At 36.9% G+C, this 15,013-nt stretch overlaps 1 protein-coding gene across 4 annotated transcripts in view; it reads left to right on the top strand.

Moving 5' to 3' along the window:
* The window catches only part of GAPcenA (GTPase activating protein and centrosome-associated), a 70,657-nt gene that overhangs the window by 32,166 nt on the left and 23,478 nt on the right, over window positions 1-15,013 (top strand). For 3 of the 4 annotated variants that reach the window (XM_083135624.1, XM_083135622.1, XM_083135623.1), the window contains 4 exons: window positions 4,779-4,967; window positions 11,521-11,793; window positions 13,589-13,757; window positions 14,043-14,135. In XM_083135624.1, coding sequence (XP_082991750.1) covers window positions 4,779-4,967; window positions 11,521-11,793; window positions 13,589-13,757; window positions 14,043-14,135 — 724 coding nt within the window. The remainder of the gene's footprint in view (window positions 1-4,778; window positions 4,968-11,520; window positions 11,794-13,588; window positions 13,758-14,042; window positions 14,136-15,013) is intronic. The other variant, XM_083135625.1, reaches the window with a different exon arrangement.

Genomic DNA, 15,013 nt, shown 5'->3' with positions numbered 1-15,013 from the left:
ATTGCGAAAACTGTGAATTTTGTCGCCCCCCGACTGAATTATTATTTCCACCTCGAGATCTGAAATTACGTCTCATGCCGCGAGTAGAACCTCTGCGGTTGCCATTCCCCTGGCCGTAAAAAGTAGGCCGGGTCTGAAATTGATTACTGTTATTTGATTGTATTTGATCCGCCAGGTTCTGGACAGTGTGACAGAACGCTTCAACTTTATTTTCTAATGTCAAGGTTTGCAATTGATTTGTGACTGTATCTAGTTGATTCGCTGTTGAACCGCCAGATGGCAGAATTGCGTTACAAGACTGTGAAACGGCAGCGCTGGTAGAACTAGCGGACTGCGTGTGTGGAGCTTGACTGGAGGGGAGGGAAGGAGGGGCTGTGGGTGTGGTTTGTACCTGCCATGAGTTGGTCGGGAGAGCTGGTGTTGTTTGATAAGATTGCTGCGGAAGGAAGTTGTATGGAGCTTGAGAGATCTGCGGGAGGGGGGTATGGGGGGAATACGTCACAAATGACGAAGCAGGCTGAGGTGTGGGGAAAGGATGCGTGTTGCTGACCTGTGGTTGCGTATATCTGGGAAACTGAGGGGAGGCTGTTGCATAAATGGAGTGCATGTACTTAGCGGCATCTATCAGTTTCATCGCTTCACTTTGTTCCTCATTGCGTCTAGCTTGAATCAGCATGTCTTGCCTTTCTTGATTCTGCAGATGTGCAATAAGAGAACTTGTGTCGGTGAACTCTTTGTCTCCTATCGCAGCGATGTGTTTAGATCGAAGTCCCGACACAACATAGGAAAGGATTTGAGGGTTCGTGGCTTGCGGGAAGAATTGAAGGACGAGATTTTTCTTACGAATTACGTAATCATGAATGGGTTGGTTAATTTCCTGCTTTGTCTCTAATAAAATTTGGATAGGCATGCTGACTAAGTGACTGCCTTTAAATAATGAAATTAATTCTTTCTTGATTTGCGGAAAGATGAGGGTGTTGAAGTTTGGCTGCTTCTTGAGATCGTTCAAAAATGTGAGCGCTATGTCTGCGAGGAAAAATGGCAACATGTCGCGTTTTTTATTTTCCTCCCACGCCAAAGTGCCCGCAATGCTATCGAACTTTTCAAAAAACTGCTCAACTTCTTGAGGGTTTTTTCCTGTGAAGGGGGCGGGGTATAAACCATGGGGTATATTTACTGACATTCTTGACGGGGATGGATTGATGGTGGTAGGGGTAGGATTGATGATGGTAGGGGTGTTAGTTTTAGGTGTACTGGTTTGGTGTTCTGGGTGTTTCTTTTTTCGTTTGGGTGTTTCTAGACCACCTAGAAACTGGGGATAATCGGGATGTTGAGCCTTGGATCTGGATATTCGGGGGGAAGGAGCGGGGGAATTAATAGCGGAGGCTAAGGAGAGAATCTGGTCAAGAGAACGGTCTAGCTCTTCGTGAAGAATAATTTGGGATTCGTTCATGCGAATTTAGGGAGGGGGAATTTTTATGCACTTATTCACAAGAAATGAAGGATAGTGAGCGGAAGAGAAATTTTACGAGTGCGGAGTTTATAAAATGAAGTGTATTATCGAAAAAGAAGAATTTCTAGGGTTGCTGCTGTGTGCGGCGGGGATTTTAAATTGTGGGGTTTTGAGTGACGTAAAAAAAATTAAAATTTTATGGAAATCCACGGAATGGAGCCGGCTATCTCCACCATGTAGCGTGACGTCGGGTAAGGTACGGGATCGAGTCACGCCGGGCCGTAGCTCAGATAAATACAATAGGTCTTAAGTTTGACTTGGCTAACCACCTCTACCCTTAAGGAGGCTGATGAAGGATTGTTGGGAGCCTGTGTTGTTGAACGCTACTCACCCCTTGCTGTTGGTCTGGCCCCCGGCTTCTGGCGTCGGCGACGGTGACAGGTGTCCGCTGGAGAGATTGAAGATGACGATAAGAGACGGCAGGCAATTCGGCGACTTGTTTTATTCTTGCAGATTCTTCGGTTGGCTTAATCCGGACTGCTTATGGACTTCTCGCTTGTTGCCGCCTCGTAGTGTCGCGATCTCTCAGCAGGCCGTCGTCCTCTTCTCGTCGATCAGTTTGGTGGTGATATTGGAGCGAAGTGAGAGATCGATTTACTGTCTCCAGCAGTTTTATACATTGGATTTGAGTCATAGGTTGGTGGAATTTGCACCTCCACTGTGCACCTGGGGTATCCCTGGATGCAGATGGAAATTTACAGTGGAGTTGCACTCACCGCTGGCGAGGGCCGTTGCCTTGCTGACTGTGCAGAACCGAGTGGAAAATTCTTGTTGCTCGGCTCTGCATCCGGTGGAATGTGGGGTGAATGAGCGTTCAACTTGCGAGCTTCTGAGCGATGTTTGAGGCAAATTAATGTTTCTAACTTTATGCTCCCAATTCCTTCATCAATATATAGTGTGTGTGCGCGCGTGCGCGATTTGTAATTAATTAATACACTTACAAGGGAGGTCTAAGTCTCCCCCTCCGATTTCCATGAAACTTGGCAGGTGTATAGAAGCCCCCCCCCCTCAAATGTCAAGATGAGGAGAAATTGAAGTAGGGATCTGACCCCGAAACCACGTAAATAGGGCATAGGAAGAAACAGGGGCCATAGGGCTTCTCTATACAACTGTCAAATTTCATGGGAATCGGAGGGGGACACAGGGGTCAGATGATCCCCACGTCAATTTGTCCTCATCTTGACATTTGAGGCGAGTTTTGCCCCCTAAAACAGTTTTTTAGCCGAAACAAAAAAAAACACGTATTTCTTCCTTTGGGCCCCTCTATACACCTACCACGTTTCATGGAAATCGGATGGGAACACAGGGGTCAGATCCCCACTTCAATTTGTCCTCATCTTGACATTTGAGGGCAGGTTGCCCCCTAGAACAGATTTTTAGCTGAAACAAAAAACACGTATTTCTTCATTTGGGCCCGTTTATACACACACCTGCCAAGTTTCATGGAAATCGGAGGGGGCACAGGGGTCAGATCCCCACTTCAATTTGTCCTCATCTTGACAATTGAGTGGGTTTTGCCCTGTAAAACCGTTTTTTAGCTGAAACAAAAAAACACGTATTTCTTACATTGGGCCCCACTATACAGCTGCCAAGTGTCATGGAAATCGGAGGGGGACACATAGGTCAAATGCACACTTAAATTTGTCCTCATATTGACATTTGAGGGGGGGGGGGTTGCCCCTTAAAACAGTTTTTTAGCCGAAACAAAAAAAAACCGTATTTCTTCCTTTGGGCCCTACTATACGCCTGCCAAGTTTCATGGAAATCGGAGGGGGACACTTAGATAACCTCCCTTGTTAGTCTTACACTTTGTAATTATATAACACTGCATATATTATAATGTTTTATTTTAATTTGTAAAACTGTAACTGTAGAACAATTGTATAATTTTTGTATAACATTTCTATTTTGTTATATGTGGTAAAGGTTTCATCCTGGAATGGAATGTCTCACATTTATGTGTGTTTTCATTTCCAATACATTCGAATGAATACATATTCGTTTCAATGGCATTTACAAAATCACCTCTGACATTTTATGTTAAACAAGAAAGATTATTTTTGTGTACGAGTGTGTTAGCCGATGTGTAGCAAAGTATTTTAGGAACAACACTTGAAAAAAATTCTTGTAGGACTAACTAATGAAAAATTTCTTTGTAATCGAAGATCATAATACCTTTTAAGGTGTGTTAATATTATAATGGGATTGAGATACGAAACTCTCGGATCCAGATCCCAAACTCTCGGATCCGGATCCAGATCCGTAACTTTCAGACCCGGATCCGAATGGATCCGGATTTTTCGGATCCGGATCCGTTTGGCCATCCCTACCAGGAACCAGGCCCCTTCCCTCCCTCCTCTAGCACGAAATCCTAACTTCCGGAAGTTCAAGGTCACGTGGGGAGTGTGAAAGCAAGAAGAGGGAGGGAGGGAGAAGTCGTGTGGTCAACAGAACAGGTTTCTGGCAAATTTTAAAACATTGTCACGGCTCGGAGAACGTATAAAGCGGGAAACTGGAGTTAGAGCAAACGTAAGATAGAGGTGAACGTCCTATTATTTAAAATGGCCTTTTGCAGCAGTCTGACTGGATGAATGTATTAAGCAGGAAAACGTATAATGTGGGAACGTAAAATCGGGGTTTCACTGTACTTACTTCTTTCATTTTTAAAATTGATTCTGAAACCCTTTTGTGTATGTAAAAAGGTGACCCATTTGTGTACATTGTATTTGTTTCATTTCCAGTGCTTCAGATAAATATGTATTTAAGAACCTACCCAATGGCACAGTGGTAGTATTGTAGCCTTGTAATCAAGGGGTCCCGGGTTTGATAACCGGTGGAGGCTCATTGTACAGTGGTTCAGATCCCACTTTAAACTGTAGGTCCAGTCCCGATTAGCCTTTCTGTGCATAAAGTGGACTTAAACCAAAAACTCAAACGAGATAAATATTTATGTAGTTTTAGTAACTATGTGTTAATTTCATTTCCTTAGGAGAGGAAAATACAGCTGCTAGAATATTACTACAGGTATAATAATATCTTGGAACTTTTTTTTAAGGAAATGTGAATGAAACTGAATAGGGTATACATTATTACCAAGATTCTGTGAAGGAAAGCCAAACCATAGAAGAAATGGAACTTGGTTATTATTACTATTAAATTTTCTTCTCAAATTGAATTTGTCTTTGCAGTTTGATAGTTCAAGTATCAACCTTTGGTTTTCTTATTTTCTTTAACTGTTTGGAACATTGTGTAATTTTTTTTTCAGGGTGGTTTTGCTGCTATGCCTAAAGACAGGAGTTGTTTCAAGCTGCGGGTTAACCTTGAGAAGCAGCTGTGCCTCACTGTGCATCAAGTGTCAGAAGGCACCAAAGAACTAGAGATTGAAAGGTGTTTCGGAGTACTTGTAAGTCCAGGAAGGCATGTGAAACACAGTGATATGCAACTCTTAGAAATGGTGAGTATTGCATTATGGACAAGTTAATCCTCTTTTTGATATTCTGTTCACAAGTCCACATTTCATACAGTAATAACTAGGCGTCAGAAGTTCATGACCTAAATTTAAAAAAAAAAAAAAATCCTAAAATATTTTTTTGCTCTGAAAATAAAAGCTTCATTTTTTCATAAATTACAAGAGAGTAGTTGAATAATTCGATAAAACCCATTGTTTAGTGGTTTAAATGACTGAACCAAAAGGATAAAAGCAATGAAGAGCTTATGTAGTTTTTTGTTGTTTTTTTTGCTTCAAGATTACATAAAATACATCTTCCACGATACAGTTGTTGGCCAGCACGGTTGTGTTTCGTGTACATTACATTTTTTTTTTGAAAATATTGTTGCTAATTTTACTTTAAAATCACACTTTAAAGCGATAATAGAGGCCACCAAGGGAACCTCAAAGCAGGCTTTTCACACAAAGTATTTTAAGTTTACTGGAGGAAAAGTAAATTTACTGCAATAAATGACCGTACTTTTGATTAATGGCGAAATTGCTAAAAGGATCGATCATGTCAGGAAATTGAAAAATATAAGTTATGCCAGCAAATGCATTTAAAATTCACCAAACAACAAGGGAGGAGGAAAGAACATCATAAATGAAGAAAAATTTAATAAAAATAACACACAATACTGAAAAATTACCTAAAAGCCAAAAAAGCTGAAAAATGCAAAATTAAAATATAATTTCTGGTTCTAACTGAAGGGAAACTGACTGATATTGGGTTTAGAATTGTTTTCAAGGCTCGGAGGAAAAAAAAAGATTTGTCATCAACTTCCGAGCCCTAGTAATAACAAATTATGCTAGCAGGGGTGGCAGGCAAATGGTCATCTTAGTCTGTAATTTGTCAGTTTTTTGATCTTACTGTTAACATAGTCAGTATGATTTTGATTTTCATGGCTGCAATTTATTTTTTTGTTTTCGTTATTGAACTTTGGAAGATACATGCTGACCTCAATAAAAACCAAATGCATAATGATGGGTGCTCAGGAAAATAGAATCGTCTTTATTAGAGTGGGCGTGTTTCGGCCTCGAGGGCCATTCTTTTTTTATCTGCTCTTTTTTCTTTTTGTCAATCTTATTGCACCAACCGTTCAATTATTACACAATTATCTTTGACAATGCCAGTGGAAGCCAGCAAAATGTCGGAACTTTTAAAGTTTTATTTTTATGTATGCTACTTTTCTTTCTGCATTCCTGCTCTGACAGGTAAGACAAACATAAAATTTATTTTCAGCTTTATTGGTTAACACATTCGGGTCTGGCCTCATAATACAGCATTTTTACCTCTGGTCTGCGGTTTTTGGTTGTTTTTAAAAAAAATCATAGAAAAAATATTTTTAATTTGTTTTTATTTATCACACAGTTCTTAAATCTACAAAACTTCCTCTTTTCAATGAACAAAAATTTGTTAAATTTTCTTTTCATTTTCGGACATTTTTGAATATTTTTTTCAGCAATGTTTTGTGAAAAAAAAAGTATAACATTGTAATGTTAATATAGAGATATTTTAAGTTCATAATCTGGAAATTTCAATAATTAACTACATAAACTATCAATACATCTTTTGAATCTTTCATAAGAATACTTCTTATGTGCACATAATAAAAAATAATTACAAATTACAGGTAATTAGCTTTTGCATGAAAAAGTGGCTGCAGGACAGGACCAGACGATGTATCAGTTGGTTCTGCATCATTTGTAAATATCAAACAAATAAATAAATAAACTAAATAAATAAAATAAATTTTCATTTGACATACACTATACAAAATAATAAATGGAAAAACTAAAAATACATCAGTGCATGTAGGAGAATCAAGCAAGAGGCAAGATGAATAGACCCAAAAACATTACCTCTTCTCACTTCATTTATAAAATACTAGAGTTTGCAACACTGCTTATTTTGTCAACAATTAATTATTACGAATATAACCTACCTTCCAAATCTTCAAATTCATCTGCATCATCAAAATCGTCGCTAACTTCAAACTCGGGCAGAATCCTCATGCAGAATTTCCACTATGCAGTCTGGATCTAACGACGCCATTCTAAACAATTTAACGTACATCAACCCGAACACAAACAGTCGCAGGTGCGAGATAAAAATAGCACATGAGTTACCTAGCGGTCGGAATTTCAACAGAGGGGCTTGAGTGAACACGCACATGAGACGAAGTACGAACATTGCCCGTAGTTCAATCGGCAAAGCGATTGCATACCGCTGGATGGGCAATGCCCATCGTTCGTTCTCATTGACTTTAAGTACACTGCAGGCTATGCCCATCGTGAGACCCCAATGTGTTAAAGGAGAAAGAAGAAAATAAAAAAAGAAGAAGCCAAGTCAACCTTTTACTGTCCCAGCATTACAAACATCATCCTTATTTCACCTGAAAAAGACTGTTGAAGCAATGGAAATACATATTGTGTTTAATTTTGACTGCTTTGGGAACCTCCTCTTTCACATGGAGTTTCACATTTGAAAGATATTGTTTCTTGTGCTGTCACTGATGTTTACACTAGGGATTGCCAAATCAAAATAAATTTTTATCCATGGGTAATTTTCTATCCGGATGTTGGATATTCTGATATTCAGATATATGAATTATCCATATATCTGAATTGTCCAGATCGTTTGTTATTTGAATTATTCCAATATCCAAATTATCTGTACATTTGGATTATCCAAATTATCCTGATTTCCAGATTATCTGGATATCCTACATATGGATATTTGGATTACACAAGTATGCATTTTGAAACTTTTTATCTGCTTCACTGCAAGTAAGAACTGATTTACATAAACGTATGTGTGCTGAATTCAGATCTGCTTTCAGTTTTCTCCTATCACGTCATTTTCTTTTGAAATATCGTTTTAAAATTAATGTACATTAATCAAGTTTGGAGTATTTTCAATGAAACTGAAGTATTACAACAAGTCATAGGAATTAATATTTTATACAAGTTTTGTCATTGATGTCAGTGCACCATCATAAAGAGAGAAGTTCATAGAGTGTGAGTGAACCCTAACATATCAAACAGAAGATATTTTGCGCCGTTTCACTGAGACATTGTTGTATCAGCAATACTCGGGCACTGTTGGAAGCCAATATCAGGGCATTATTGAAAGTTAATATCAGGCCATTGTTGGACGCCAAGTTTCTTAAAACAAAATTGAAATTAACTGCAAATTACTTAAGTAGATACGTATATTCTAACTAATTGTGTTATATTAGCAAAAAGGCAGTTTCGTTAGAAATTGAAAAAGCGTAAAAAAAAAAACCTGACGTGATGAGAAGGAACGAAATGTCATTTCTGTCATCACTGATGGTAAGCTTTCTGAAAATGTAATTACTTTCGCTGAAGCAAATTGGTCGCATACTTGTGTTATCTGATGTCTAGATATCCTATGTGTTCATTATCCAGACAGTTTTATCCACGTGTTCTTTTATTCGTCATGTTCATATTTCATTGTACTATCCATATATTAGGATTATCTGAATACTAACTAACTAACTAACTCCCTAGCCTTCTTAAACCCGAAGGTTCATGGCTGCAGCAACACAGGCCTTCCATCTTTCCCTATCTTGAGCAAGTTCTATACACACTTTTCCATCCCTACCGATTTCCCTTAGGTCCATCTCAACGTTGTCCCTCCATCTTCTTCTTGGCTTTCCTACAGGTCTCTTACCATCAGGTTTCCCAACAAGAATCCTGTAAACTCCTCTTTCCTCTCCCATTCGTGCCACATGGCCTGCCCACCTAAGTCTTCTTGATTTAATTATTCTAATAATATCTGGACATGAATACAAATTATGTAGTTCTAAATTATGTAACCTTCTCCACTCACCTGTCTCCTCATCCCTTTTAGGTCCAAAGATTTTCCTAAGGATCTGATTTTCAAATACTCTCAATTTATGTTCCTCTTTCAATGTAAGGGACCAAGTTTCACATCCATATAATACAACAGGCAAAATTACTGTTTTGTATATTTTAACTTTTAGTTTTTTAGATATTAAACGAGAAGACAAAAGTTTATGAAGAGAGAAGTAACATGCATTTCCTGAATTAAGCCTACTTTTTATTTTCTCTTTAATATAATTTTCATTTGTTAATATTACTCCTAAGTATTTGAATTTGGAAACTGGTTCAAACGAGTTTTTATCAATAATTAGATTTTGATTATTACCTAACACTTGGTTTCGGCCTGTAAGCATATATTTAGTTTTCTCTTTGTTAACTTCCAAACCTATCTCTTTAGCAGTTTTGAAAAATATTTTAGCATTATTCTTAATTGTATTCACATCATCCCCCAGTAAGTCTACATCATCTGCATATGCTAACAACTGAGTCACACCATTTAATTTTAGTCCTTCTTTAGTTTCTTTTACCTTCCTAACAGCATATTCTAAGGCAAAATTAAAGAGCAATGGAGATAATGCATCTCCTTGTTTTAACCCATCATGAATTGTAAATTTTTCAGACATATTAATACCCACACGAATTTTACTTTCTGTTTCACTGGTGCATATTTTTATCATATTAACAAGCTTCTTAGGTATTCCAAACTCTACTAATATATTATATAATTTATCTCTTTTGACCGAATCATATGCTTTTTTGAAATCAATGAATAGCTGATGGACATTTTGATTATATTCCCACTTTTTTTCAAGTGTCTGTCTGATGTGAAAAATTTGACCTGTAGTTGATCTGTTACGTTTAAATCCACATTGATAATCACCTATAATTTCATTAGCATATGGGGTTAGTCTTGTTAAAAGAATGTTAGATAATATTTTATATGTTGTTGAGAGTAGAGAAATTCCACGGTAATTATTGCAGTTCATTTTATCACCTTTTTTAAACACAGGAACAATTATGGATTCTTTCCACTGTTGAGGGATTTCTTCTTTATTCCATATTAAACAAATTAATTTGGATTCTTTCCACTGTTAAGGGATTTCTTCTTTATTCCATATTAAACAAATTAATTTATGAATTTGACATATTAATGAATTTCCACCATATTTAATTAACTCAGCTGGTATTAAATCAATGCCAGGTGCTTTGTTATTCTTTAGCCTTTTAATAGAATCTTTAACTTCAGTCAAGTTAGATTCTGGAACTAAAGGTTCTGCTGTGTGTACTTCATTTACTTCTGATTTATCTCCTACAGGGACATTTAAAAGGTCATTAAAGTAGTTCTTCCATCTATTTAGAATATTGCTTGGGTCAGCTAGAAAATCACCGTCTTTATCTTTTATCAAGTTTACTTTAGGTTGCCACCCCTTTCTAAACTCATTTACACCTTTATATAAATCTCTGATATTTTTATTTTTGCAGTTTGTTTCAATTTCGTTAATTTTGCTTTTCAAGTAATCTCTTTTTTTTTACTTCTAAACGTGCGGTTAACTTCTCGCTTTATTCTATTATAATTGTTTAGATTTGTATCATCATCAGAGTTATTTAACCACCTAAGTCTAGCCTGATTTCTTATTTCTATTAGATTATGACATTCATTATCAAACCATGGCTTACTTTTTCTCTGTTTATGGTATCCTATACTTTCTTTAGCTGCTGATTCTATTGCATTACGTATGTGCTCCCAATTCTTATTTACGTCTGTTTCATCTATGTTTTCATCATCATTTAAATCCTGCAAAACATCAAATCTATTTGACAGTTTAATTTGGTAATCTTTCTTAATTCTTTCATCAGTAAACTTTCCTGTATCAAATTTTAGAACTTTTAGATTTTGTTGCTTATGATTTATCTCTGAGAGTCTTTCTCTTAATTTAGCAATTACTAAATAATGGTCACTGGCACAGTCAGCACCTCTATGTGTACGAACGTCAATTATACTAGTATGCCTTCTCCTATCAATGAGAATATGATCTATCTGATTATGAGTTTTACCATCTGGAGAAGACCAGGTATATTTATGGATATCTTTATTTTTAAAAGTGGTAGTTTTCACAATTCTTTGAGATTGCAAAAGTAATCAATCTTATACCATTATCATTACTTAATTCATGAAGACTTTCTTTACCAATCGTGGGTTTAAATGTCTCTTCTTTACCAATCTGTGCATTACAGTCACTTAACAGAATTTTCATATTATACTGAGAAAATTTATCAAAGACCTGTTCTAACTCTGTATAAAAATCATCTTTAGTATTATCATCTTTATCTTCCGTTGGTGCATGTATGTTTATTAAAATAATTTTACACCACCTACCCTGTAAAACTGCATATGATATCCTATCATTAATAAATTCTACTGTTTTAAGAGCCAAGATTATCTGAATACTCAGATTATAATTCAGATATCCAGATTATCCTTTGCATTTGAAACAGATATTGGATAATCTGAAATGCAGATATCCATTATCTGCATTTTGTGGCCATCCCTAGTTTACACTTCAGTACATGCTGACAATTTACATAGTTTTTAAATTTAATTTCTTCAAGATGCATAATATAACCCATTAAAATTTATTTGCATCTTCAGGTGTCCATGGGTTCGGGAACAGGCGACAAACAGTCCTACATCATAACGGGACACTGGGACCCTGGAGATCCTGCCTTTGAGTCCTTGAACCAGGAAACTCCCAAAGAAGGAAGGACGTACATAACAGTTGCTGTGGACCTTGTGATTAAGGGGATACAGGAGCCTGTAAGATTCGTTATCGAAACACATGTGAAAGTGTTTCCTCAGAACGAGCGCTTCTGGTATTTCAGCAGACGACCACTAGTTCAGCAGTTTTTCCTGCATTTAAAAGAGGTAATATACTAACATATCTATTCTACTTGGGTTACAGCTAAATTTGTTGTTTCAGTGAATTACCAGTTGTGAACTTTAACTCTGGATCCCAACATATTTCGTGAATGTTATGTTTCCTAGAAATGGATGTGTATAGAATGAGATTCTTGTTCGTTTATTCAAAGTTTAGTGTACTTTATTATATTCAGGTACTGTTTGAATGAACTAGGGATTGAACAGATTAATCTACTTTATCAGCATTGGCTGATATATACATATCAGTGAAATTACCGATCCGATATATGTGTATAGGTAAGGTAAGTAATGTTCCTCATGTATATTCCACCATTCCATTTTGGAGGTGGGGAGGGGGAGCGTAGGGCCCCACACATTGTCGATCTCTGCCATTTTGGAGGTGATGTCATTAGTGCCATGCTCCGACTGCCTTTACCCCCCCCCCCCCCCCCAGGATTGCTCCCTTCGTGAGCCCCAGAGCTGCTTTATGTGAGGCCAAGGTGGGAACAATTCTTTCCTTAGATCACCCAGCCTGTGAATCAAACTCAGATCTCCCACATGGCAGTCAGACACCCTATTGCCTAGACCACCGCAGCTCGATATATGTACATAAATATCTTAAAATTTAGTGCAATATTCTGCCATTTTGTTTTGAGTTTTATCAATGTAAACATGTAATCTCCATTCCCTAATTTTTTAAAAGTAATTGTTTAAATATGCAGCTTGCAGCTTCTTTTATATTGGAGTCATCTTGTAAAACATACATTTAATAAAGAGATCAATGAACAATTCAGTAATTTACTCTAATAAGGTCACTTTTCATTTTTCCGTGCAAATGTTCTTCGCAATCGATTTCGCTGATGGCTTCACCAGGCATGTACCGTCTTGCTGCGGGTGGCATGGTTCCTTCTTCTTCCACTTGTGCTCGTGGCTGGTTGACGTGGTCCTTTCACTTTGTGCGGTTCCGGTGTGGGCATAGTGCTTCCATCTTTTGCCACGCATCGGGGTTTTGGAACTGTAGGTGTCAGTTTTCAGGTTAGTCTTCTGCTTCAGTGGAAAAATAGTTTCTTCGCATGCGCAGGCAGGCTTTTTTGTGAACGCTTAAGCCACTCGCAGCAATACAGTACATGTCTGACGAATCCACCAGATGGGTGGCAAAATCGATCCCAAAGAAAATTTGCACGCAAACAATAAAAAGTGAACTTATCAGAGTAAATTATCTATCTCTGCGTAACCACCAGATACAATGTGAATACTTCAGGTTCTTCAAGGACCATTTGGAATTTTATATCTTGCCTTCCCGATGCCGTAGTGTTAAAGTCATCGCCTTATAATCAAAGGGTCCCAGGTTCAATACACAGTGGTTTGGATCACATTTTATATTGTAGGTCCAGTCCCAATTACCTATCTGTGCATAAAAGTGAACTTAAAACAAAACTCAGAGATACATTTACTCAATTTTGGTAAATTTTATATTGATACTTTATCGGTATCATCCAAAATGTCATATTGCTCCATTCCTTGTCTGTACAATAGTAAATTATGCTGTTTTCTCTCACTTGCTTTTCCTTGACCTGCAATCTTAATCACTGAAGTTCAACACAGTCATCTGTTTTGTAGCCGTTCAACGTTTCAGTCAATAAACATCAATCTTATTAGGTTATCATTGATATTTTCTATAATGTGCACGTGTGTTATACCACCAGGAAGGAATCAATTCCTACTTTTGATTGATGATTCATTTTCACATTCATTGCAATATGTTATTTTATTGTACCACTTGATGTGAAATCTCTTACAGGTTCCATCAAGTGAGACCAATGAAATTCTTTATGAAGTGCTTAGCATAGAAACTTCAGGAGAATTGGACAGAAGCCGAATGAATCTCTCTCTGAACCTTGCTAGTTTGATCAGAACTCCAAGCATTACTTCAATAGATACATTAACTCCAAAGGATGAAGCCATGTCAGGTATTGAATTATTCTTTGTGTACTCAGAGTTGAAAATTGAAATGTCAAGCTACTTATGTTTTTGTATTTTAATTAGCCACTAAGTATCATAATTTTATTTCAAACTGCCACATGTAACTAACTTTTGTGTCAGTTAACACGTATGTATAAAGTTAATTTCAAAATCAAATCTAAAAACATTGTGCTGCAAGGAAGAACAGGATTTGGAACAAAGAATAACATGAGAATAGAGAACAACCGTACCTTGGACACAGCCTATTTCTTATTTTTTTTTGTATTTCATAGCATTCCACGGCATCCTTCGACTAGCGGTTGCTACCATGGGAAAGAATGGAGTGAGCATTTTGGAGGGCGTTCAAATTTCAACCTCCTCTCCACGTAATACACATCAGATATTTTATTGCTTTTTGTATTGTTGAGAAGCATCTCTACGAGGTAGTAATGTGACAAAGCAGAAAGTTTACTGGTTGCGATATACTTGCTGATTTTTTAACTGATTTCAATGTGAATATTTAAACAATTCCCATGTACATTATTATTTAATAGAAATACAACGTGATTTCCTTTATGACAGAAGTAAATATTCAGCAAAAATGCATTTGTTTGTATTATAAGTATCCTCAGAGATATTACACTGGTTTAGAAGCACTTATTCGAATGTAGGGGAAAGGCATAAATTGTGAGAGATTAGAGTTAATTACAAGTGAGCTCAAAACCTGTTTTTTTCTCTTTCCAGAGATCAATACAGTACTAAATATGCCCACTTCTATTAAAGATTCAAAGGTAAAAAATTAAAAAGTTGGAATCGGTTAAATGTCAGATTTTACCATGTCCAAGACAATTTTTGAGATGAAATTTTTGGCAGATAATTTTATCGAAATCTGCTTAGTCACAGCTCTACCACAAGATTAATATTGATCTAGATATTCTTTGTTATAATTTATGAGCCGTGTTCTTTACATGGTTGTTTGAGTGTGTGTCCTCGTGTTGGTGATGGGTACATATAGTCTAAGTGTTGATGCAAAAACCAAAGCTGAATATCAACCAATCAGATGCTACTCTTCTTTTATAATCATTGGACACTAGTCACCAAGTGTGCTGCTGAAGATGCATTTTAGACACCATAAAATGTAGAGATGGAAATTGTGCAGGGTTTTGACTGAACTGGAAATCCTGGAAACATTGGAGATATCGACCTGTGATCAAAAAGATCTTGGGAAAGTTAGGGAATTTCATAGAAATATTCAAACACATGG

The sequence above is a fragment of the Lepisma saccharinum genome, chromosome 14 (genome assembly GCF_977018435.1).
Source record: "Lepisma saccharinum chromosome 14, izLepSacc3.1, whole genome shotgun sequence".
NCBI classification, from domain to species: domain Eukaryota; kingdom Metazoa; phylum Arthropoda; class Insecta; order Zygentoma; family Lepismatidae; genus Lepisma; species Lepisma saccharinum.
This window is presented reverse-complemented; position numbering and strand designations above follow the sequence as displayed.